Source organism: Rattus rattus, chromosome 7, assembly GCF_011064425.1.
Source record: "Rattus rattus isolate New Zealand chromosome 7, Rrattus_CSIRO_v1, whole genome shotgun sequence".
Classification (NCBI taxonomy): domain Eukaryota; kingdom Metazoa; phylum Chordata; class Mammalia; order Rodentia; family Muridae; genus Rattus; species Rattus rattus.
In genome coordinates, this window is record NC_046160.1 from 86575687 (window position 1) to 86602916 (window position 27230).

Sequence of the window (27230 nt, forward strand, 5' to 3'; positions counted from 1 at the left end):
CTGAGCTGAATTCTTGGGAAGCTCTGGGAAGACATCAGCCCGTGTGCTTTCCAGCTTCCAAAGCTGTCTTGGCTCCTGGCTCTCAGCCAGCAGTGGTATCTTTCTGCTCCTCCCACTTCTGTGTCACCATCGCTCCTTCTTCCTTTGACCCTTCTGTCTCCCTCTTTTTAGATAATCCAGAATAATCTCCCCACTTCAAAGTCCTTACTTCCGCCGTCACACCTGCAAGCTCCTTTGCCATGTAAGGTAAGGTCCTCATACGTAGAAAGGAGGCTGGTAGAACCTCTGGGGGAAGGCGCTCCTACCACTCTGCATAGGCAGTGACACACTTATAAGAACTCTTGTCTAGTTAAAATGTGGAAGTTCTAGTTTAAAATAATATTGCTAAATTTTAAAGCAAACAAACACAATACTTTAAAACACCATTTTTCATATATAAATTTTAAACTGGTTTAATTTATCAAAAGTACGTAGACTAATGTTCAGCATTTCATTCCACTATTGTTTACTTGTGTATTTTTCTCAAGAATTTCTATTTTTCCATTATTCTGCTGTAACAGTATAATGATCTATTCAATATAATTATTCTTGCCTTCTAAATAGCTCTAATAAAAGTTTAACTATATACTTTTGTTACATAAGCAAGCATCTTATTTAAATTATTTTGATCCATCTATACTCAGTAAAGTGGGATCTTTGTTTTACAAAAGTGTCTTTTTAAGGTTCATTAATAACTCTTACACTCATGGCTGGAAGAAAACTGTGCCATTGTTTCTTTAGCTCTTCAGAAGAGACAAGATTAGGAAAGATTGCATGTTTCTCAATTGAGGTCTTATTTTGGTCACTGCAGTTGTTTCTTTTCAATAGCAGAAGGGCAAATACAACTCAACATTTCCACCTAAGTGTGTTCAGGGTTCGGCTTTAAGAGAGAAATCAAGCACATACCACAGTAGTGACAAAAACAAACTCCCGTAAATGAACTGTTGGGCAGCCTGGGACTACACATCGTTAGTTAAAGAACCCTGGGATCCACCGACAGCTACATTCTTGGGGATGCTTGCTGAAGTCAAGTTGGTTACTTTAGTCAAATAACAAAATGGAACCACGTGTTCAGAACGCATAACTTCAACAAGCTCACGGTCCTAACGAAAATAGAATATTTACACAGAGGCAGGTCAGTTTCCAACACCCATGTGGTGGCTTAAATCGACTATAATTCCTTCCAAAGGATCCCACAGTCTTTTCTGATCTCTAACCTCTGCTGGCACTAGGCGTGCATGTGGTTCACACACACATTCAGACAGGCAAGACATTTATACATACACAGTAAGCAATAAGTATTTGAAGAAAGAAAAAGAACCATTACAAACGAAACATATTCTCATGTTCATGGTTTTGCTCTTCCCTACTAAGAACTTTTGGAAGTAAAATAGACCATTAAGCTCTGACTTCTAGTGACCAGTAGTACAACGTAGTCTGAAAAGGCAAACCACAAGACTGAGGGAAGTCAACCCTGGGCCTGCTCTGTCCATATTACAGAAGTGCCAATCCTGAGCTTAGGCAAGCATGTGAAAGTACTTTCTAAAGTTTATTGTGCTTTGGGGCTTGTGATAAGGACTAAACCTATTTATTTCAGTTTCAGAGGTAAGATGTTCTTAACTGTTTTATTTTATTGTGTAGTTCGTTCCTGTTACCAGCTCTCCTACGGATGGTGGGTCATTCTGCCACGTTAAAGCCTCTCCCATTAAAATAACAAATGTTATTCTACCTGCTGGATTTAGCCATTTCTTGGGACCTGACTTCTCCTTAACTCCTGAAGTTGAAGGTATTTTTACAAAGAGTTTCAGAGAGAATGAAAAAACAAACAAACGACAGCAGCAGCAACAATAAAAGGAAAGAAAACCCTCCTTTAAAACAGCGATCTCATTTATGTCTAATGTTACTTCAAATCGCATGGCTTAGTTGTGTCTTAGCATTATACCTTTTGTCAAGCGGTCTGTGGCCATTCAAAACTGCTTCTTTCTTTTAATTCTATTGAATCACTTATGGGTTGTGACTGATCTGCTCTCAGTGTAAACACGACTTCTTTTAAAGATGTTTATATTTACTGCATGTCACTGTGAACAACTCCCAAGACAAGTTCAGTGGTGAATTCTGCTAAAAGTAGAAATCAGAAAACGTAGAACTTCACAGAATCTTCTAGTCACATAGAGTATCTTCCAAAGAGACAGTGCGGTTCCCTCTGGGTTATCTGTGAACTCCTGAAGCTAGCCTGAGGGGGGATTTTGAGAGCCAGGGCTTTAAGGAATGGGAAACACTAAAAGAATAGGCCACGGAAAGTATTTCATTTAGCACACTCATTTTAGTTAGCATTTAGAAGACGCCTACTCCCTAACGTCAGATCCTTGCTCGATGTTTCAGAACAGCTGGAGGGATGGTGCTCCTCCCTGAAGAGAATCTTTCCCATTCCTTTTAACATCCCCCTTCGTTCAAAGTCACCACAATAGTTATAAAGTTATCTAGGAGCCTACAAAGAGGAAGAGGTTATCATTTGTGGAGATACATAAAGAAAGGCCTGTTCAAAGAAACCAGGGGTTGTTGGATGGCTCAGCCGGTAAAGGTGCTTGCTGCCAAGCCTGAGTTCCATCACCAGGACCCACATGATGGAGGGAGAAACCACTCCTGAACATTGTTCTCTGACCACCACAACTCACAGTTACTCCTATACTCCTACTCCTACCACTCCAGCCCTCCTACACACAGACACACAGACACAGACACAGACACAGACACACACACACACACACACACACACACACACACACACACACACACACACACACACACACACACACACACACATGGGCATAAAAACACACACACAGACACACACACACACAAACACACACACACACACAAACACACACACACCACACACACACACACACACACACACACACACACACGGGCATGTGCACACAATAAATAGACTCAGCATAGTTAATCAATGTGGTATTTTATTTTAGCTCTCATGTTTCTAATCATAATGAGGATTGTTATATTTTTGTTCAAAAGATTCAACTATGCACACAATTGGGTCTGTCAATTGGTCTCAATCTCCTGGACAGTAAAATGCTGTCTTTGGGGCGTTGGTTTGTTCTTCCGTCCTCTCTCCCCACTGCTCTTTCCCGTGAGTCCAGCCCTGCTCTCATCTCTGTCTTCTCATTTATCTTTCTTTGAGATTGGTCAGCAGCTCCTTAGACTTTCTGAAGAAAAAAAAATCCTTACTTTTCTATTCCCTGATTGTACTACTTAAATTTTTAGTTTGAAAAGTATGGTCACTTCTTGTGTGTGTTCCTATCTAGCATATTTGAACACCTACAAGGAATCAAATTGATTAGTTTGTGAAAATGTAAGCCATACGTAGTATCAGCAATATATGTGACAATGTTATAAGTTGTTGACGTTGTTGTTGTTGTTGTCGTCATCGTCGTCGTCTTTCTTTGCGGGGAGCATGTTTGCTTTTTGAAGCAGTATCTAGTTACATAACTCTGCCTATCCTGGAAATCTCTCTGTAAGTCAGGCTGCCCTTGAACTCACAGAGCTCTAGCTACCTGCTTCTTCCTGCCAAGTGCTGGGATCAAAGGCGTGCACCACCACACCTAGCTTGTGTGTGTTTTTGAAGTAGCCTCTTGCTATGGCCCCCAGCCTCTCCCTCTGCTGCCTCGCTGTGTCTCCATTCCCAACCTAACTTTATATTTTTGTTTGAAATTCGGAATTCATATTGTAAGCCCTATATAGCATGTACTGAGCTTAAGGGCAACTTAAGTTCTCTGCTTAATGCTCCTCGTCATTTTATAATTTGTAACGATCTGAATTCTTGATTTCAGACAAAAATAACCGAGAATAGAGGGATTCTGAGCAATCCTCAGGATCTGCACAGAAACAACTTTTTGGCAGCTCAAAAGGATAACCTCTCTCCTCTTTTATCACGCTAGGCCGTTCTGTCTCCAGCTGTACAAATGTACCAGATCCATCCAGATGAGGAAAGGTACTGCTGTCTGCGTGCCATTAACGTTCTTCTCCACTTAACAACTCACCCGATCTGCTAACCATGTATCAAAATCATGACTTTTGCCATATACTGCCATAGCTTACTTTGCTTTCCAGAAAAAGCTTTTATCGGTGGACCGTCTTTCCCACATACACGAAATCCTTGCCAAACCTCATAGATTTGTATAATAATTCAAAAGGTTTAAAATGACGAAGTTGAACTGTGTTCCAAAAGTAGGAAGTACTCACTAGTGAGAAAAGACAGAAATAACAACAGAGCAGGCCCGTGTGCTTCCCCCTGACCCGTTGCACGCAGTCAGCCTGTGGAGCAGCTCACTGCCTGCACTCACTCAGCCTTGCAGCCTGTCTTGCTGCTCACCTGTATTCAACAGCAAAGAAATTCACCACTGAGATTGCGATTGCAGAGAATTTTGTAAATATTCCAAGCTTTCTTTAAAATTTCCTCTTCCCTGCCTCCAACATTGATCCATCCCCAAGCCCAACTCAACCCCAAGAACCTACCACTTAGTGCTCATTTAGAGCCTGCTCCACTGTGCAGGAGGTGCCCACACTTGGGACTTCCTTTTTTTTTTTTAATTAACCACGACAAAAATATTTTATTAACAATGAAAAATATCACAGTGTTAAAGATGAAAGATTACACCGTTCTAGTCGTGACGGCCTGATGTTAAATACCAAATAGCTGAAAGGTCTACATTTGGTAGAAATACTTCTGTCACTCACCCTGCTCATGGGAAATGGCGCTGTCACAAAGTCACATAAGCATGTTAACTTTCCGAAAGCTGCAATGGCAATTAGTGGCAAAGAAATTTTTATTGGATTTGGATACATTTTAGACAATTAGGTGTCCTCCAAATGTGATTTAGCCAAGAACCCCAATGGGATAGATGACTTATCGGCATTTATCACTCACTGGAGGACTCCTGCCATAGCTGCATATGTTATCATGATAAATTCAGAGCAGCTGATGGACTGCAGCCCTTTGGCAAAGTAGAAATCTCTAGGTAAAATACACGAAATATAAACTGACTGCTGATGTGTGCTCTAATAGAGATCGGATGTATACACAAGCTTAAACACTTCAAAGCTATATAGTATATTTTCAAAATATAACTTATAAGGTGTTTATTTAAATGGTTCTTCCTAGACCCACAAAGAGAGAAGAAAATTACACTATATATTTTTCACACCACACCCACCCTATTTCTGGCTAGACTCCTCTAAGCGTGTTTTGTGTGGCAAGTGTTTCCATGTGAAGCATACATACATGAATAAGCACACACGTGATTTTTCAAATGAAATTCAGTACCACACAAAATTCAAAATGTTCCAGGCTAGGCTATTCAGTAATTGCCCATGGGTCTGATAGCAGCCACCAGAGCCCAAACCATACACTATTTTGACTGTTTTTCTCCTGCTTTAATTTATTCCCAATGTTGCTCCATCTCCTTCAATGTCTCCATTGTCTTCAGGAAAAGAAAATGCCAAAGTTCTTTAAACACAGTCCTCGCTGCTGTGCTGAGTCCCTCGCTGTCACCAGTTGTTTTGGTGAATCTTTATGCTGACACAGTTCCTAAATAGTCATGAAATTATATCCTCCCTACTGTGTCCTGGGAACAAATGCATATACAGCACAGAAGCCACTTACCACGGTGTCGCTCCCAGTTACCCGAATCAGGAAGTGGCCAGTGTGTGATTCATACCTACCTCGTTTCTTACAGAATTCCTGGGAGTAAGTTTCTAAACAAATCAAATGTAGCTACCTAAAAGCAAATAGACACAGATCAGCAAACATGTATTTTAGCAGGCAGCGCGCAGTGATATCACTCATGTGGCTGAGACACTTCGGCTCTGTGTGAAGATGTCTCCCTTGATTAATCCGACGTAATACCAGTGATCTGAAACTGTGGTTATTTTAGTCATTTGCCCCAATTTTTATATTGTAACAAGCATGAACTGCTTATTATGTATTCAAGAATCTGAGAAGATACATGTGATGGGACATGAAGCAAATTCTAGAAATCGGAATGTTTGCTTCTGGTATAAGAGGCAGTGAGCTGTGAGAGTTCAGGGAGGCCTGCCCTGGGAGCACTTTGGTCAGTTAACTAACGACTTATTTAAAATTATAGAGGTCATTATTAAAGGTCAAAACTCAGTTCGAATATGTCTCTTTTAGGCTGACACTGTAAAATCACATCGCTACAAGCACAGCTGTCGGTATAGGAAGTAAGACTGCTCTAACTCCTAGAACAGGAAACAGCAGACCAAGGCAACCACTGCTAAGCAAAGCGAGCCTTGCTAGTTGAGTTTTGCCACAGGCTACTTTTTAGGCCTGTTCAGTGGGAGAAAAGAAGCCAGGACATCTGTTGGACTTGCTTAGTGACCAATGCAAAAAGTGGACATCGGTGCGAGTTCCTAAGTGTACCCAACCATGGACACTGCAGGCGATAGCCTTTAAACGATGTCTGAATGGACGGGCCTGTGACGCAGTGAGAGTGCCTGCTTAGCCTAGCCCACACAAAGCCCTGGTTCAGTCACTATCCCTGCCTGACTCCAGCAGGGAGGTTCACAATATCTGGGGTAGAGGCAGGAAGAGTGAGGTTGATGCCACCTGCGCTACAAGCGACCTATCTCAGGAAAATGAGAGTTCAGTTGTTAGTCCTATTTTGACATAAATAGACTACACAGTTCAGAAAATACCCTCTATTTAAAGTATTGGCCCCGCGTTGCACATAATTTTCATACTATTACAATGTTCCTTAGATATACATAAGGGGACTTTGTCTGACTGTTTAAACCTTATAATCTACCTGAAAATAGTCCCATAGGCATTTTGGAAACTATCATTCCAATGTGCATGCAAGAACTTCATGCTTTTTAATGCTTTATTTAAAGGCTTGTTTTTGTAATTTAAATCATGTAATATTTTACATTTCAAGCCTAATTACAGATAGATTTGTGCTGCTTAATGTGATTGTTAAACAGCTGTTGCAGTCAGGCTTTGTTCAGAGAACAACTGTGCAGTTCTTAAGATGCCCAGAAGGTGTCTGGGTTGCACTGTGGTTTTCATGTGGCAGTGTCTGACAGAGCGCGCCTATTATGAAATCAGAACTCTGTGCTCTTTTTTCATTTCTATGAATAGAAATGAAATCAAACTTTTATAATAAAATATCTTTTAAAATACTAGAACAAATAAGTGTAATGTTTTTCCTGGGGGAAAAGTCTTCAAAAACAGAAAAATATAAAGCAGAAAAGGATGACTTTATACCACACCAACTGAACATTCTGAGATTTTTTTTTATTTCTTCTATAGATTTTTCATAAACACTATCTTTTATGTTCATTTTTAAAAATATGTGGATATTTTATAAATACTTTTAATTACATCTGAATTTCTTCTTGAATATAAATAGTTTTAATGCATAATTTAATAGTGACACAAAGAATAATAATAAACCTTAGTTTAGGCCTTGCTAGGTGTGAGCAGTAGATAGTAAACACGGAACTAACCTGCTGTACCTTTTCATATAGATCACGGTGCTCTTATATGCAAACAATGAGGGCATAACTCTGAACATGATTTGGCAGATTATAATTTTTTTTTTGCCGTGACAGCAGATGTCACTGATGTGAAGAACTCCCCTGGGACTACGGAATAGGTGGCACTGCATGTTATTCGTGGCCAATACATTGTCCCCATTGCATTTAACAAAACAAGCAAAATGCCATGAAATGCAAGCGATATTTGAAGATGCCCTCTACCTGGCACACACAGTGAGTGACCTGTTCCAATACTCCTACTAAGATAGGCCTGACACGCACTATCTGTTTAAAGAAAGTGTGGCTTATGAAAAGGATGGCCTATAATATCTAACCCAGATATTTTCCACTCCAAATCCATTGCTTTTTCAAACGCACATGAATTAGCAACTAATAATTATGTGCTATTTAGCTAGCAGTTTGTGTTAGGCCGCTATACAGCTAATGTACCTACAGACCATAAACTCCTTCCTTTTCTTCCGATATATTCAGCTTAGATTAAAAAGTACAGTTTCAACAACACAAGTGGTATTTCCTTGTTCTCAGTAACATGTATTTTGCATGCACCCAGTCAAATGGACCATGACTTGATTTTCAATTCCACAAACCTGGAATGTGAGAAATTAACACGTTAGTTACAGAGTAGGAGCCTGCCATGCTGAACTGAAAGTAAGATGATGGCCTGCCAGCCTTCTAATGTCTACATCTGACAATTAACTGTGATTATAACTGCTCAGTAAGGATCTTATCACTTATTCTGTTCTTACAGCCTTGGAGTCTTCTACTGAATTAACTATGCTTGTGAGTACTTTTGTCCACAGTGTACATGATACCCTGTATGTGCACGTGTACACATGTATGTTTGTAGGCACTAATGACCAGCTGTACAGTAATCCTATATATGCAACATACATGTTGTTGTTTGCCCATAAGATACCATACATTATAAGAAGCGCTTAGTATTTTAAAATATTAGACCTGATTATAGTTTCAATTAAATATTACTGACGTAATAGGAAATAAATTATTCTTAGTTCTGTATGAGTAGAGGCAGCACACATGGTTGAATTGTCTTGGTTTTTAAGGGAATCTAATCAAATTGATTTGTTTGTGCATTAGAAGCTCATTTTCTTCATCAGAATAAACCTAGAAATTGCAGACAGTCTTGGAGCTCTTAACTGTTTTCTTGTTCAGCTTTGCTTCGTTATGGAAATATTTGTAAAGGAAACCAATACTAAATTGTTACTCAAGTTCACAGTTGCTTTTTAGAACTAGATTGGCCAGGAACACATTGTTATTTTACTGAAAACAGTCTGCTTCTACACATTTTTATTTTAAAAAAAATCATACCATTATAACACTAATCTTTTCATTTTAATTTAACTTATTTATTCAAAGGCACCTTTCAGATTCAATGTATGCACTTTATCTTAAAATTTAGCTTTTATAATGACATTTGCTTATAATTAGTTAATGATTTAATAACTAAGAATTTGTAACCTAAAAATAAAATAGCTAGTCAAAGAAGTGTAGGAATATCTTTGAAAGTCTTAATTACCTTAAATGAAAGTATTTACCTTATATATTTTATTGGACTTTGCCTTAAGTCTATGCTCTTTTGATTCTCTGTATACCCATTTCCTGACACTGTGCAGCCCTTCACTTGCTTCCCAGTACAGCAGATCAGCAGGGTGGCGGGGAACCCCGGGGAAGAGAGGGAGTGAGCATTAGAGCACTCTCTCTTTCCTGGTCCGGCTGCAACTGGGACCATTTCCATGGGTCTGAGCGAGAAGTACATCAGGATAACACATTTTGGTAATTTTTAAATGAATTACATTTTTACCAAAGAAGGCTAATTTTCACAAGTATTAAAAATGTATGATTATACAGTTGTGTAAATGTAAACCTGTAATTCTACATATTTTCTAGTTTGTAGTTTTATGATTCTAATTAATTTATAAATGTATAAAAATATTTCCTACCAGTAGTTTTTTTTTTTTAAAAAGTGATCTTACTATTGTGTCAATCATAGACACAGCAGCTGTACTTTATTTTTTGAAAATGAAGTTGGTGACATTTAAACACCGTAGCTCATGTTCACGACCTATATGGTTGATGTCTTCCTTGCGGTAATATGAGGGTTTGTTCTTTTTTTAGAAACTCTTTGTGATAATTTTACTGATTTAGTTTTAGTCTTTGTTCAATCTGTAAATGTAGCTTGGTGTTCCCTCTCTCTTTCCATCAAAATGTTTTACGACTGTCTCTATGAACAGCCAAAAAAGGCTAATCGTATACGTGTGTGTGTGTGTAAAATTATATACATATATATATAATTTTAAAGTTTCCAATTATTTCTCATTTTTCCTCTCAATCTGCCTGAAACAGGTATTTGCAAACACTGTAGCCTTTCACTCATTCTGGAGGGCTTTGCGACAGCTCAATCAACATTAATGGTGCATTTCTAGTTAAGGACACAGAATAGGGAGAAGTCAATTTGAGATCCCTGATGAACAAGTGTTTTCAGAAAGAATGGGCACAAATGGGTTTAGCAAACAGAAAGCACAGGAAGCTGCTGCGCGCGGAGCACTCAGGCAAGCCAGACACAATGGGAGACCGAGGCACTGCAGAGCTTTTTAAGTGGCGTACAATTGGAGCCATGGACTTGATCCAGCCGTCTCTGTTAAACTGTTCGGAGATAGGTGAAAAGCAGAGCAAGCGGGAATTCTATAGAGTGCCGAGGAACAGCAAATGGAGAGCTAAATGTAAAAAGAATGAATGCGCTCATTCATGGATGAAGTCAAAACGGGCGCATTTCCCTAGTTAATTTACCTTGGAAGGGCGCTTTAGGTACTGAGCCATTAGGAACAACAAAAAGTATTTAAACTGCCACCATTAGAATTTTGAAAGAATGTAGTCTACATCCGGTATTTTATGAACATATTTATATAGATGCATGAAAACATAACGTATCTCATATAATTATAGTAAATTCCCACAACCTTATAGCCAGCATCATAATTATGGTGAACTTCTTCCACCCAAAAAGATGCTACTCTATACTAATGACAAATGAGCAAGTGTACAGTTATAGAAACGTGAAACTAGATGTCAGATATTACATACAGAACATGGAAGGATTAATATCCTTAATATGGTTTTCATTAGTTGGAAAAAGTTGTATATTTTTAAAAAGTCTCTTAAATATATGAATATGCTTTATGGCTTTGAAATTTTTAATGTTATAAAGGGGCATGGAGGAATAATAAATTCTAGAATTTGAAGCTGTTAAATACATGAAAAAGATGAGTCATATCTTAATTTATTCATCACTAGCAACTTGGAGAACTAATTAGTCTTCAAAATAATTACTAAGAATTAGCTATATTCCAATTAGTGTCGGGCTAAAAGGGGAAAGCTACTTTATATACATAATATTAGATGGTTCACTTGTCAGAAACAGTGAAATACGAGTTTTGAGACTGGGAGCTCGAGGAACTGAGGGACAAGCTCAAGATTAAGTCTTAGGTCGCCAGTGCCTTCCGTGCTGTCCCAGACAGTGAGTACTGCATGCATGCTCCTAGCCCTGACAGTACTGGCTGCCATCAGAATGACCTGGGACTGTTTCTGCCGCCATGCTTCCTAGCCCGCCCGCATTGAAAGCCCCAGGAAAATGGCCAACCTTAGGCCAACTACCAGAACCTTAACAGTGCTTAAGAACAGTATCTGTACCTTTCAACTCCCCCAACAGGGCATGCAGCCTGCCTTCCCACTAAGGTTCTGCTGGTAGCAAGTTTCATAAAAGGAAGGAATTTAAAAGTTAGGAAGACAACTGTGCAGTCCACTAAATGGCATGAATACTATATAGTGGCTTGGACAGGAGCAGTAGTGGTCTATCAGTCTAATAAAAACACCATTTCATTTTAAAGTAAGAAACCCCTGGCTCTGTGGACAGCGAAACTCTTGTGTCTAATTTCCCCAGACTTATTCTTCAGCCCCACCTCCCACCCCCAAACCCCCTTTTTTGGAAAGTTCATCCCTGTTCCATGAGTTACCTTTGGGATTCCCAGTCACATAAGTGGGCACACAGCATACAGTTGGGTATGGATTTAGGGAGTGATTTCTTTAGTATATGTCCTTGATGACAGTTGATAAGTGGGAGGGTGTGACACAGGCCTCTGGCAGCCACTTGAGGGATAAGGCAATGAAAGCAAAGTGATATTATTGACTAATATTTGAGTCTCCAAATGAAGTCTTATGACGTGTCTTTTGACTTCCCAATTAGAGAGCCAGTACGTTCCTCTTGGGCAATAAAATTGCTGTCGTTTGCAACCAAAAATGTGCTCAGTGTGATTCTTAACTTCAGTCTGGGATAAGAAGGACAGTATCACTTTTATTCTGAGTAAATTATAATAATTTAGAGAATATTGAGTATTAAGAATTTGAGACAAATTTATAAAATACATTATTCTTAAGAGTATTCCACCCCTCTTAGGGTCAAAAGGATGAGAAAAGAAACTCAATAGAATATAAAAATAACATCCCCAAAATAGAGCCATAGGCACAAGAACCATACAAGAATCTTTTGTTTAATAAAATAACTTCTTGATAAGGAAAGCAAGAACTGGAGGTATGAATCCTATAATATTTTTTAGAGTGTCCTGGCATACATCTAAATAACACTGAAATGTAAAGCAAGGGCCTGGGGTAGACAGGCCTGTTATTCTGTATTGGTAGTCTTTACTGGACCCCCACTCTCCCTCCTCTCGTGAACGCATCTCTACTGTGAACTTCACTGTGGCCTCACGACTGCGTCTCTTACTGCTACCTACTGACGTTTACATTCCCTGCTCCTACCTAGGGACCAAGGAAGGCACAAGATACACTCAAGCAGTACAGATTTTAAATCACAAGTGTCAGTTTCATATGGAATATAATTTGATGACATTTAAGATTCTTTATCAAGCTGCTCTGTGGATTCAATTTTTAATTGTACTGTACTCTTATTTTGTAAACTAGACCCCTTTTTATTTCTAACACAGAAAAAAAACCACCCTGTTCCCCGATTCCTTTCTAAAAATATTGCAATGAAATATATAAAGCATTTATTTATTTATTTATTTATTTACTTAGATTTATTTATTCTATGTATGTAACTACACTGCAGCTGTCTTCAGACACACCAGAAGAGGGCATCAGATCTCATTACAGATGGTTGTGAGCCACCATGTGGTTGCTGGGAATTGAACTCAGGTCCTCTGGAAGAGCATTCAGTGCTCTTAACTGCTGAGTCATCTCTCCAGCCCCAACTATTTTTACTCGGATTACATATAATTTACGTGTTATACAATGTATGTATGTTTGTACGTATGTATGTATATGTATGTTGAGATAGGGTCTCAAGTAGCCCAGGCTAACCTCCAACTCCTTAGGAGAGGATGATCTTGAACTTCTGCCCCAAACACCTCTATTTCCCGAGTCACACAAGTCAGTGTATACCACTGTGTCTGGTTTGTAGAAGCCAGGTCCTCAGCCAACTAAGCTACATCTCTCGTCTCATTTTAACCACTTTGTTTTTGTAGATTGTGATGAAAAGGACATGAGGTTTACCATTTTAAACTCTATTAAGTGTGCAGTTCATTTACAACCATCGTCATCATTCATCTTTAAAGTTTTCTTGAAAACTTCAAAACCTTGTACCCGTTAAATGGCTTTCCTGTCCTCTATCCAAGGTATCTGCCATTTCCCTTTTGTCTTGATGGCACTGACTACTATAAATAGCTCCGTCTGTATAATTATATCAGTATGGTGAATGGTGAGTGGAGTGTTTCACAGACGTTGCCTTTAAGGCTTATCCATGTGGCAGTATGAGTCACAATTGTCTTCCCTCTCAAAGATGACTAAGACTCCATTGTGTGTAGACAACACTCTTGGTTTAGCAATTCCTTCACCTTTGGGCTAGTTTAGTGACCTTTCGTGAACATTTGTGTACAAACACCAGCTTGAATCCTTCCTTCCAGTTCTGCTGGGTATGCATTCAGAGCAGAACTACTGGATCATATGGAAGTTCTAGCAATGATTTTAAGGCCCACCATACTTTCCCCAGCTGCTCTATCACTTTACATTCCCACTGCGACACCCAGAAGACTGTCATACATTAGAAGAGTCTGCTATATCAAAATAAAACGCAATGCTTAGAAAACAGACATGAAACTATTGTTCAAAGTAGCATCAAGACATCATCATGACATTAACAAAATTGTCAGTAAAATTTTTTCCAAGTTTTCTCATTTGCCTATTTTTTTCAGAATTAGAATACTTCATACAACTTTTTATGCTGTGTGTGTGTGTGTGTGTGTGTGTGTGTGTGTGTGTGTGTGTGGTGTGCCTTTTCATGACATTACAAAGACAATATAATCATCTTACGTGTGTGTGTGTGACAGGGTCTTGGTGTATCTCTGGATGGCCTGGAACTTGCTGTGTAGACTAGACTGGCCCCAAACTCTCAGACATCAACCTGCTCCTGCCTCCCCAATGCTGGGATTAAAGGAGTGCACCATCACACCTGGCCATAGTTATAATTTTAATATGTGTGTTGTGTTCAACCAAGAAAAATACTGTAATTTTCTCAACCATAAAAGTACATGGTATTTAAGTTGCTAGAATTTTTTCTGTCTTTATAAATATATAACAAACATATTTATAGATAAGTACTTCTTTTTAATAATTCCCATAGGAAAATATCAGTTAAAAGATGTATTTTTGACAGTTGCTTGTAATGGATTTGTTTCCAAAGTTGCTTCATAGATTTTGTATAATCTCACCTTTCTAAATAGAGGAGCCCATGGCAAGAGGTCCTGTAGTTCTTCTGTGAACCATTACACCTCTAACTGATTATTTATCACCTAATAAATACAAAATAAGTGGGTGTGTGGTGAACTTCTGGGCCGTGCACATCAGGTCAGTCTGATCTGTTTGTATACAGCACTGCTGAGCAAGCGAGGCAGGGCAGGCGGTGCTCCCGCCACCCAGCTCAAGTTGCTAAGGTTGTCTTTGTTGTTGAAAATAATTTTCATATAATATGCTCTGATCACAGTTTCCCCTTCCCCAACCACTCCCAGATGCTCCCCACATCCCCACTCATCCAGCTCCACACCCCTCCCCTCCCCTCTCTCAAACAAGCACATCTTTGAAAATCCACAATTTAAGAAAAAGGAAAAAGGTACAAGAAACACAGACAGACGTACACACAAAAACATAGACACACACACTCACACACATACACACATTCACGCACACACACACATGCTCACACACATATACACATAGAGACACACACACTCACATACACATGCTCACACACATATACTCATTCCATATACAAGCACACTCACATACAAGCACAATCACACACACATATACATGCACAGTCACACACACACATACACACACACATAAAAACACAAAAGTGCTAAGTTTACACGTATCTGTGAAACTGTTTAGAACAATATAGTAAGCATCAGTTGGGTCAAATTTATTCTACTGTATTTTTTTTTTATTGACTGAGCATATGTTTTAAGTTACGATTAGAAAGTACATTATCTACACATTAACACATTACAAGGATTCCCTCTTTTATGTTAAAAATGTGGAGTAAAATTAGCAAATAAAGAGAGAGCCTTATAAAACTGTCCTGAGAGTCAATGAAGTATTCCATTTTGGCCGGACTGTAGATGATAATAGACACATTACTAGAACTGTCAAACTCTTCCCAAAGCAATCTCCCAGGCTAATCACACAGACAATCACTCTTTCCATTTCTATAGTAATAAAAAAAATTTAAGCAATAGCTCTTGATTGAAGTTGTCTTGAAAATTGCTGAGTTCGACACCTTATTTTAAAATGCAGCAGCCCTGAAATGCTAAATGCAATTTGCCATGCAGCCCAGAGAAAGACATGACGTGTTTGCTACATTTTCCCTAATTGTTTGTGATTGCAGGCTGAGTAGCCCCCGCACTTCATCTTCAGAACCATTTCTCAGGGCCTCGTCGTCTTTGACCACTAGTTTTAATCAAAAGGAGGATAAAAATAAAGTAACTTCACCTTTGCAAGAGATAAACCTTCACATTGCTAGCCTTAACATTTTTATTTAATTGACCTTAAAGAAAAAGCTCTCAGTGGTTAAACTGTTGGTTCTTGATGGGTTAATACTGACAAAAATCATTGTCTTAGAAACAGAGTTAAAACAAATTGTGTTTAGGTTTTGGTCTGTACAGCAATAAATAAAGCACACGCTTATATTTAACTATGTTATTTAGAAAGCTTATGCAATTAAAAAAGATAACTTGTATTAAAAGTTGTATACATTGGCCTTTATTTCTATCATAAATATGGCCAATTTAACACAAAAGCCAGAGTGGAATCAGTTCCCTGGAAATTCAGCACTGTGTTTGTTAATCTCTTCCCATCACTGAATGTCACTCTGGAGAATCTGAAGAGTAACTTGCCCCATATCAAATTATCAAGTCTGCCATAAACAGCAAATTATAATTCAGACTTCAGCACTGACTAAATGTTTTCCTTAGCTCTATGAAAATCAAATATTCCTTCCACAGTTAAGAACAGAGTTTTTCTAAATTTTTCATCATTTTAATATTGAATAAATTACTCTTCTCATTTATTTAACAATGACTTGCCCCTTCCCCAGAGCAGTTACTTTGTTCATGCTTGATAAGAATGAGGGAAATGTTGATCTAGTATGAAGATTATGTAGAGAGGATGAAGTGTCCAAGGTGCTGTCAATAGGGGTGCTTTTGTGTGTGAGGAAGAAGCCATTTTCCTCAGAGGACGCAGCAGAGGGTAGAGTACAGGTGACGAGTCAAGAAGGAGAAAATCAGACTCAGACTTTTAGAAATTGCTTTCCATTCTATGCATCAGTAGAAAGGGGGATTAAAAACTCCCTCTGGATGAGTTCCCATGGCATTAAGTATTTTTAATGTAAAACAATTTGCTTATTGAGAAGGGGCTTAACTAAACCGTTTTCTTAAGAACTCTCTGTTCTAGAGTAGGACCAGGCATACCAAGGAAAGCCACAAGCTGACTTGGGAGCAAGCTGTGAAACTTGCTCACTTCTATATTGAATTAGGAGACTGAAATTTTCATTCGCTATTTGCAATATCGAAATAAGTGTTTTTATTGCATGTGTTAAGCAAAGTGCAATCCCTTAAAATAAACTTTGTTTCTCAAATGTTCTTCTTTTCATTATTACAATGCCATGGGAAAAAGTTTATAGGGGAAGTAAGTCCATGGGGTGGTTTTATATAAAAGCCACAAATAAAAATGATCCATCATTTCTTAACACACAGTCATCTAAGTAAATGCATTTTTGTACATACTCTTTTTTAATGTATATACAATCTTTACTAAATAGTAGGAAGCAAATTTCTATACTAAAAGCAAGTATCTTATATCTAGCTTAAGATTGATAAAGGCTTTCTTGAGTTTAAAGAATCTACTTTTAATTAGTAAATTAATTCTCTAAACTACACATAAATGAGGGCGATCAAAGCCTGAGTTTGGTAAAATGTGCTGAGATTAATAAGTTTTAAGTGGTTGGCCAGAGTCCATGCCCTCGGACGTTCAGACCAGCAGGAGAAGAGCAGCAAGGCCCATCCACCAGCACTTCTTCCAACTGGTGATGGCTGGGTGCGCTGGAGGAGTAGGAGGTCAGGAACCTGCAGAACCACTGTGACAAGGTCCCTGACTGCAATGCTACCATAGGTAAGATGGAGGACTTCACCAACAGTATCAACAGTGTCTTGGAGTCCTTGTATCCGGGGATAAAGAAGGGGGTCACTGAAAACGACAGGGGCCCATTTATGAACTGGTGAACCTTGCCACTTCAGTCTCCAACATTTTAAATTTTGTTGCAGCCCAGCTAAGTTTCAAAACCTGATCCTCTGGCCTACAACTTATATTTTATGTATAAAACTTGCTAAGTGTGGTTTTACTCCCTCTAAATAACTAATAGGAACAACCTTTAATTTTTAATATCTATATTATCCTGAAGACAGAATCGCCATAAAAATTACAAACTAATGTGGGCTTTTCTAAGCAAGTGAAGATAGATCTTAAAGAAAAAGAAAGATAATGTTTACAGGATTGTAACGGCTAGCATATTTATAATCAGAATTTAGAAGGCGGATACCAAGGAGAAGGTAGCGACTTGAAGTTACTGTGGTTCTAACTTTAGAAACTATTACTAATAACAAGGCATCATATTCTTGGCATCCCTGTCAACAGAAGTTGCTGATGCCCAATCGTAGTCTCTGATGCTGGGATAAAGACTGCAGTCTGCATACTCAACTCTCAGTTATAGTTGACAAAACAAAGGGGTATCTTTGTCATTCAAATGTAACTTAACTGTATAGCCATAAAGTACAAATATGTTGTTACTTACAGAAATAGTATACTCTTAAAATGTGAACTTCCAGTGAGATTACCTTTTGTTAATTTTAAATTAACTTTTTTAATTTATTTAAAATAAACATTAGATTAATTTTTTATTTTTTTTTTATTTTTTTTTTTCCTTTTCTTTTTTTCGAGCTGGGGACCCAACCCAGGGCCTTGTGCTTTATAGGCTCTACCACTAAATTAACCCCAGATTAATTTTTTAAATTAAACGTACCCTAATTTAAAAGTGAAACAACACTAGCCAGGCATGGTGGTTTACATAGAAAATTCCAGGCCAGCCAGAGCTACAGAGCGAGACACTCTTAAATAAATAAGTAAATAAGTACTTGCTTTCCATCTGCAAATAGTCATGTCTTCGCTTTCTGAACAAATTTCAATTTCCAGTAGCAATAGTTCTAAGATAATAAATGCCTTAAACACTAAGCCGATGCGTGGGTCACACCTGTAACCTGAGCGTCTGGCAGTGACACAGGCAGACTGCTGAAAGCAGGAGACCAGAGGAATCGTCGCCTAGCATAAAAACAAGAACACGTACAGCAACAAAAAACCCTCTAAAAGTTAAATTTTTCATATGTGAAGTTACTGATGGCAAACAACAGTGAAATATATAAGCTATCCAAGAAATTCTTGATTGCTTTTTTAAAAAAAACGTCTTGGCTGGTCTAAAACTCTCTGTATAGACCTGACTGGTTTCAAACTCACAGAAATATGCCAGCCATGGACCACCAGGCCTAGGAAAAAAGTTTAATTCACGATAACAAAATCCGAAAACTGTCTTTTGAACCTTTTAACACTCTCCATCAAGAATTACTGTAAATATTTTTTTTAGAATTTTCTATCTTACAAGAAAGCTTAAACCAACTCGGTCAAAGCCATGATCGTGCTAGTCATTTATTTCACAGTCGTGTGTGTCCGTGGGACATCACACATGTCTGTCAACACGATGAGAGGATCTAAAACTCCACCTAACACATGATCTCTTTACAAGCATGTGTATCAGATGTGTAGCTCGGTCAGGAGAGTGCACATAGCCCTGGGCTTAATCCCCAGCACCTCGTCAGTGAGTGAGGTGGTGCATGCCTGTCTGCGCACAGGCGGCAGGACAAGGCGTTAAGTTCACCGTCAGCATTAGCCACACAGCGAGTTGGGAATCAGGCTGTGTAATATGTGAGAACTCGTCTCAAAGATAAACGATATTCGGATCAAGATCTGTGAGATAAGGCATCAGGTAAATTCCCAGGAACTGAGAAACTGCAGCCTCTTCTCCTCCTCGTTTTGGTGATTTTCTTCCCTGGTTATCTTTTCAACTGAACCTTACCAATCTTTTCCAATCTCACGATCTGAACTATTTTCCTGTATTCCAAGCTGTTTTTACGTAGCTGAATACCCCACAAGCCCTTCAGCCGGCTCTCAGATTGCTTTGGTTATCTTTCTTCTCAGGGGAGCCTCTCCTCTCTCACCCATTCGTTTCTGTGTGCATTTACTCACTTGCGTGTTTTCTGTTACTTCAGACTTGATGTGGAGACTGAACTTGAAGTCTGATCTACTTCCTTTTCTCTTCTTCAGTCCCCCCATTACCATCGAACCCAGTCATTTACCGTTCTAACTAGGGATATCTGCCTGCCTGAGAAGCTCAGTTTTTCTAATGTCCTTCATGTACTCTTGATTTAATTTTTTTTCTTTTTGCTTTTATCCCACTATTCCTGGCACTGCAGCTATGAACTGAAACTCTACACCTCGTGTCTATAAGCTAAGCCATTTTCCCATCACGCAAAACCTGTATCATGATCGTAGCTGTCTGAACTGGAAAATTCTGGGATTTTTGGGGGGGGACTCAGTGTGTCATGGGATGTTTTGCTGAGGCAGACACGGGAGCGGACGCATGATGCTTGGAGAGAGTATAAGTTAAGACCGCACAGACAGCGGATGATGCTCTTGCACTGGTTTGCTTTGCCACGCTTTCTTCACTGACCTTCACTGACCTTCGCTTGTTGTGATGTCATAGACAGAACTTCTCGTGGCATTCTGGCTGCTCTCCGCCCGGGTGCAGACCTGTGTGCATCAGGTGGAGCCTTGCAGCTCCTTTTGGTCTAGCGGTTACACCGATTCGTGTGGTGTCTGCCCGTTGGACTGGACTGCCTCTACTGACTCCTGTTTGATGTTTTGGACTGGTCTGCGGATATCCTGGCAATGACACTCGGCATAGACCCACAGAACTACTTCTAAACAGGTCCATATCCCCCTTGTCCTGTTAACCGTCTTTCTCCACAGCCTTGGTCGGTGGGCTGTCAGGGAGGCTGGAGCACTTAAGAACCCCTATTAAAGTAGGTTTTGAAGACTCTAAACCTACAGCTGTTCCTACATTTGCTTTGGCTGGTGCAGCTGCTCTGTACTTTTCATCTGCTTATTTCGTATGAATCAGCAAGGTGGTAGGAAACAGATGAGATGTAAAGATGTACAGACATGGCCCAGACTTCATTCATTTGACTCTTCTGAAACACAGACTCTGGTATTTAAAATTAGATTAGCGACGGATGCCTCCTGGGGGTCACCACTGAATGAAGTGCTTGCCACTGCATTGCCTAAGCGTCGTGGAATGACGTATTCGCTGGAGTAGACCCTTTCTCACACCTCCATCCTGCTAATCCTTTTGGCCTTTTATAACTGGACTGCAGCCACCCTTCTTTTTCCCAAAATATTTTGTGTCCTAGTTCTGCATTCCTGTGACTCTCGACGATGTCCCTGTTCATCTCCCAAGTCATATTTTGTTAAGTCCCTTGAGGATCACTCTATTTTATTTGACCTCTTTAGCTCCAAGACGCAGTGTCATTACTGGCAACTAAGAGCCAGGCTACTAATGACTGTCGGGTGGCTATCGAAGCCACAAATAACAGCTGATGGTTTTGTAGCATAGCAGGTATTTCAACAACAAAAACAGGCTAATTCATGCCAATCCTGGTGGGTCACAGTAAGTGCTCCTGAGAATAAAAGGCATTTTAAAGTCTCTTGCACACACACACATACACACGCACACACATGCACACGCACACACATGCACACACATGCACACGCACACACATGCGCACACACACACGCGCACACACGCACGCACGCACGCACCAGGAGTTCACCCTTAATAAGCACCTGTTACCATGCTAAAATGATTTAGGATTACTTGATTTAATTCAATCTACTTAACCCCCTGTGGTTAAATTACCTTATTAGCTCTATTTTATAACACATGGAGACCCGAGACAAAAAAAAAAAAAAAAATGAAATAAATGTTAGAGTTCTGACCTAGGTGCCCTAACTCTGGAGTGCCTCCTCTTAACCACTTTGTCCTTAGATTTCTTGGCAGTAACTGCAATTTCAAAGATGCTTAATGTGGCACTCATCCCGCGTGACATAGCTTAGCTTCCCCAACAAAGAGGGGAGCTCGTGATAGGCCAGGAGCACATTTTCTCATAATCCCCCTACTGTGAAGACACTGATGTAAGAGTCTGTCTGCGGATTGGGCCTTCGCTACCTCAGAGTGTTCTTCCACACAGTCTACATCTAGAAATGTTTTAAAAGTCGATTTATAATTTTTTTGCTATTAACACAAAATTATTATCCCATTATGCTCAAAGTCAAAAAACTCTGTGGAATCCTAATTTGCTGTATTTAAGCTAGAGAAAAAAATATAATTTTAGTTTAAGATCCAAGTAAGTAATTTCTCAAGCTATTCGAGGCTGGTCAAGTATATAAAAGTGTCAGAATGTCATTCACACCAGGAAACGCAAGGACCCTTACACCATGCTTGGCTTCAGAGTTCCGGTGCACGAGTCGGTCGAGATGAGTTGATATTAGGCCTCTCAGCAGCTCCCTTGAGGACTTCAGGTGTCAAGCTGGAGTGCGTCCAGACCCTGAAACACAGATGAAGAATCAGGATGGTGGGTGTTGAGGGAACCGGGAAGTCCTTAACAAGAATAATGGATCCTAAGTTAAGATTCCTCAACCTCAAATGAATGCTGCCCTAGACAGTTACCCCCTGCATTTAAGAGATAGTTGGAACATATGAACATTTCTGGTATTAGGAGAACAGGAATCTTAGTGACAGGTTTCAGTGATTGCTATTTTGGTCCTCCATATCTAAGAGTGTTGCCCCAAACAGACTCATGGGAAAAAAGAAAGAGACGGGTGCACACGTAGAGCACATCTTGCACATACATCTCGATTAGTTCTCGCCACCCCAGTAAAACCGATGTCCAAACAGTCACTGCCTTTTTGGTTTCTCAATACATACAAAAGTTTGACCCAACTGTATCGCAGCTTATTAAACATCTGAAAGCAACACACGTGCCTTAATTACAAAATAGGGGGAGCAGAGGGATGGCTCAGCAGTTAATAGTGCGTGCTGTTCTGGAGGACCTGGGTTTCGCTCCTCACAGCTAATTCTTCACAATTAGTATCCACAGCGGACAGCTGACAAACACCTAGAACTACAGTACCAGACACGACACCACCATCAGGCCTCAGCACAAATCCATATTCAGTAACGCACATAAACACATAATTAAAGTTAGTATAAAATGTAAAATATTTTACTAGTACTAAATTGCTAATAACCCTCTGATCCTTCAGAGTTATCACCAGTAGTGGAGGGTCTTGCCTCAATACTAGTGGCTGCTGATTGGTTCCTAATGGTGACTACTAAAGCTTCGGAATGGCTGAGGCGATTTCTCTAGACAGCGTTATCTTCACTGATTCACTCTTCCTTCCACAAATGATTTCATGTGATGCTATTGGATAATAGTTGATAAAGTTTTAGCAGTAGAACTTCTTCCAAAATTGGAGTTTATTCTTTCAAACCTTGCCACTACTTTATCAAGCACACTTAAGTCTCCAAAATCCCTCATTGTCATTTCAACACTACCAGTAGCATCTTTCCCAGGAATAGATCCCATCTTATAAAATCATCTTAGCCTGTTCCTAAGATACAGCTACTCATTGTCATAGTCTTACCACAGAATTAAAGTAACTCAGTCCAATCTCCAGGCTGTATTTGTACACTTAAAACCAGCTGTTAGTGTGATCACTTTCAACGTCTTAGCTAGATTTTCCAGGTGACTCACTGTAGCTGCTTTGTTGGTGTTTACAGCTTTCCCTTGACATGCAATGTTATGGGAACAGCTTCTTTCTTTAGGCATCATGAACCAACCTATGCTAGTGTCAACCCTTGCTTCTGTGGCTTCTCCTGCCTTCACAGAGTTGGAGAGAGTGTGACTCTGGTTTTCCATCCAGACCGCTGAGATCTTCTCTACACCAGCAGTCTCTTTAATCAGTTGTTTCTTTGTACTGTGTGTTCTCTTAGCATCACTTTTATTTCCTTTAAGACTTTTTCATTCACAGCTTATTGGTTTGATTTTGGAGGCCTAGCTTTCAGCCTGCCTTGGCTTTGGCAAGCCTGCCACAGGAGGCTCACTCAGTCTAGCTTTTGATTTAAAGAGTGGCACTCAACTCTTCCCTTCACCTGGACACATGGTGTCCTCTAGAATTATTAATCAGCCTCTCCAACACGGTTTTGTCTCAAGAAATGGGCTGGAAAGTGGAAGAAAAAGGAAATTAACGAATCCGTAGAACAATCAAAACACATTTATCACTTAAGTTGGAGACAGCCAGAAAGGGAAAATAAGGGACCATGGGCAAGGAAGAGAAACCTTTTCTCTCCAGAGTCTGGTTGAAGTTCTGTGAGCTAAGAGTCAAGAATTCTGCTGGTCTATCTCCTTGATCCCCCAGGGAAGTGTTCTGCAATTAAGATATGCATGTTGTTTTTAGACATAATGCTATTATACACTTAGTGACACACAGTGTTTTAAGGTTAAAAACTTGTATATGTGTTGAGATGCTCAAAGAGGTGTAATTCTGTTTTGACACGAGGTGAGATAGTCCAGCAAGTGAAGAACCCTAGCATAGTTAAAAATATTCTGTGAAGGTTATTTTTCAATAAGAATGGAAAAATATCTATGAGCCAGGCTTAAGGCCTGAGTATTTATGATCTCACTCCTTTCTCAAACATATGTAAACCTGTTATGTTCTGGGATTCTCCAAACTAGACTATAAACATATTTTTCAAAACACTCTTTTCCCTCTATCAGCTGTAATCAGATCCAAGGAAACTTGGGACCCTTCTGATATCACTCAACTTCCTTAGCATAGCTTCCTTCATAACCTCAGACATCACCAACATTGTATATGTAACTATAAAGAAAGGAAGTCCCCACACTTTGGTATGTCTTACCCTGTCATTGAGCACATCTAGCAACCCTGAACTTTTTATTATAAAATCACTCATAGACTCCAGCTCTGTCTCATACAGGCTCACCCTGGAATTTTTTTCCTGTGTAAATTCAAGAATTCCAAGTTCACTAGAATGGAGATCTCTGAAAAAACAAAAGACAAAAAAAAACCCCAAACAAACAAACAAACAAACAAACAAAAAACAAAAACAAAAACAAACAAAAAATTCCAGTTGCTAAGGTAGCTGGCTATCCACAACCTGTGTCCCCTGGCGCTGGCTGGCTGCCACCAATAGGTGCACTATTTTACATGAATGTAGTTTATAATATGCCAAAAGTATTATAATATTAAGAGCAAAAATACTTGAGCTCAGATCACAGTGACAAATGTATACATTGTTTTTGAGAATCACCAAGATGTGACACAAAAGTAGGCACCTGTGGTTTGAAAGATGGTAACAAGATTTGCTAGAGTCAGAGCTAAAGCCATGAACTTTCATATTTTTAAACGGGAAAAGGCAGTATCTAATAGTGCAAGAAAAATATTTGGTATCAAATATAAGTAGAACAGGGCACATGTTACCATTTAAAGGCATTCATACTCCTGGGGCTGTTTGAATAACCTTAGTTCTGTAGTCATTAATGGAGGTATCAGAACCCTGTGGGACTTTTCTCCTATTGCACTCCCGAGTCATGGGGTCCGCCAATCTTGGAGAGCCTAGGCTTCCCAAAAGACAGTCAACCCATCCATCTATCCAGCCTCGATATTCCACAAGATGGGACTTCTCATCACCAAGGCAACCACGTTCCTGCGTCTGGGCGTGGCCAGGGTGAGAGTTCAGAGGTGGTGCTTAGGCCGCTCAAGAACCAGAGCGGCAGTCCTGGAGTACCGGAGTCTCCCAAAATTCTAGCCTGCCCCGTCCCGCGCGGAGGAAGCCCCGCCCACCCAGCTTGGCTACCGAGCGCACGTGAACCCCCCTCCGCAGAGCCTAGGCGGCCGGGGGCGGGGCGAAACGCACAGCCCCGCCTCCGAGCGCGCGTGCGCACTGCCCCCTGGGAGGCCCGAGCGCAGTTGATATTAGCCATGGAAACCGGAGCGGTCCTGGAGGCCTCCGGTCAGCTGCTGGTGGGGCCCTCATCCAGCCTCGGGCGAGACCTCCCAACCTACTTCAGCAGGGGAGATGTGGTCCCAGGACGCGCTCTCGTCGCCTCTCCCCTGCGGTGACTCCAGGTATGTCCGTCCTCGACACACCTGGGACGTCGTTGCTGCCTTAGTTTCCACCGCTGGGTTCCCTCAGCTTTTTATACCTCCAGAATCGTCTTCCGCTCTCCATTAAAAACCTTTTAAATGCAATTATTGCTTTTTTTAATGTACAGAGTAAATCGAGGTAGTGATCCAGTGCGGCTTTAACGTGACTGAGAATACTTTTGCAGCCCGTGGAATTGCGTTTTATTCCTCAGAGGCTTCTGTGAAATGGAGGATGGCCCTTTGGCCCTAATGAGGGATGGGCATGTTATACTAATCAAGTTCACGGTCTATTCCCCTTAGGTAGAATTCACTCTTTCTTGGTTTGTTTCTGTCTTAAGCCCTCCTGCCCAAAATTTGTTCATTCTTGGCCTCCTGGATGTATATAGCACGTTCTTCAAGTTTCTCCGTCTGTATATAATCCTTTGCGTGTCAAAGACCAGAGTCTAGAGAGAGCATTCATTATTTTATGTTTGCTTCCATTTACGCCCAATCACCCATAATTTCTCACAGCATCCAATAGAGATATTGCCATTTTACTGATTCAACTGTCTGGATCCATGCTAGCTACAGGTTATACCTTTCCTACCTTTAGAAAATGCCTATTGGTTATTAACTGCTGTGGAAAATCTCGGGAAGGGGACCTTTCCATCTTCCTCTGTAAAAGCTTTCTTGAGGAATATACCACTCATCCTCTGGCAATATACAACGCACTGGTTTTGAGCATATCAACAGATTTGCACAATCATCTCTACAATCCGTTTTGGAACAATTTGATTACCTCCAAAAGAAATCTTTCATTTCTAGCTCTTTTTCTCTCCCCTTCCCCATATTCCTGCCCACATTAGTTATTAGATATTCTATATAAACAGAACCTTAAAACATGTCATCTGTGTGCGTGCATCTTGCGTATTTCATGCCGCACCTGTATTTATTATTGTTTGCTAGTGTATTATGCAGATATGCCCTATATTATTTAACCATTAGACATTGACAAAAAAGTTGCCAGCAATACTATGCTATGGACATTTTGTATACATTTTTGTTTTCATGAATGTAATACCTGGTAATGGAATAAGTAGATCATAGGCTAGTCCCTTGTTTGGCTCTTTGAGAAACTGTCAGATTTTTTTTTTTCCAAAGCATTTGACCACTGTACATCCCCACCAGATGTGTTTGAAGGGTTTAAATTAACCTCACCAACACCTGTTTTAGGCTTTCATTTTTTTTTTAGCCAATTGGGGAAATTCAAAATATCTCATAGTAGGTTTGACTTGCATTTCCTCAGGGTGAGCTTCATTTCCAGCTGGGCCATCATCCAGAAATTGTCAATTCTAATCCTTAGTTCATCTTTTTAAAACCAGGTTGTGTTTTCATCATCGGATTGGGAGAATTCATTAATTAATATAGCCTAAATGCAAACCTGTAATTACAGCCTTTCACCATTCTGCAGGTTGCCTCACTTCCCTGATGGCCAGGGTCTTGACTACTCTCATTCAAGAGTGTTGGGTGCCAACATCCTCAGACTAGCTTGGGTAACAAGTTTCACATTTTAAAACTTTTTATATTCCTTTCAAGTCCACTATACAAGAATCCTCAAAATATGCCTGGTGGCTCATGCC

At 39.9% G+C, this 27230-nt stretch overlaps 2 protein-coding genes across 3 annotated transcripts in view; both read left to right on the plus strand.

Moving 5' to 3' along the window:
* Lrrc9 (leucine rich repeat containing 9) overlaps positions 1 to 1913 on the plus strand; it is a 72972-nt gene extending 71059 nt beyond the window's left edge. Inside the window, exons 30-31 of the mRNA XM_032909121.1 lie at positions 172 to 246; positions 1681 to 1913. Coding sequence (XP_032765012.1) covers positions 172 to 246; positions 1681 to 1890 — 285 coding nt within the window. The 3' untranslated portion in view covers positions 1891 to 1913. The remainder of the gene's footprint in view (positions 1 to 171; positions 247 to 1680) is intronic.
* A 23497-nt stretch (positions 1914 to 25410) lies between these two features.
* The window catches only part of LOC116905154 (pecanex-like protein 4), a 40308-nt gene continuing 38488 nt past the window's right edge, over positions 25411 to 27230 (plus strand). Inside the window, exon 1 of one of the 2 annotated variants that reach the window (XM_032907925.1) lies at positions 25411 to 25593. The gene's annotated coding sequence lies outside the window, so the exon portion shown is untranslated. Of the gene's footprint in view, positions 25594 to 26890; positions 27144 to 27230 lie in introns of those variants that run through there. The other variant, XM_032907926.1, reaches the window with a different exon arrangement.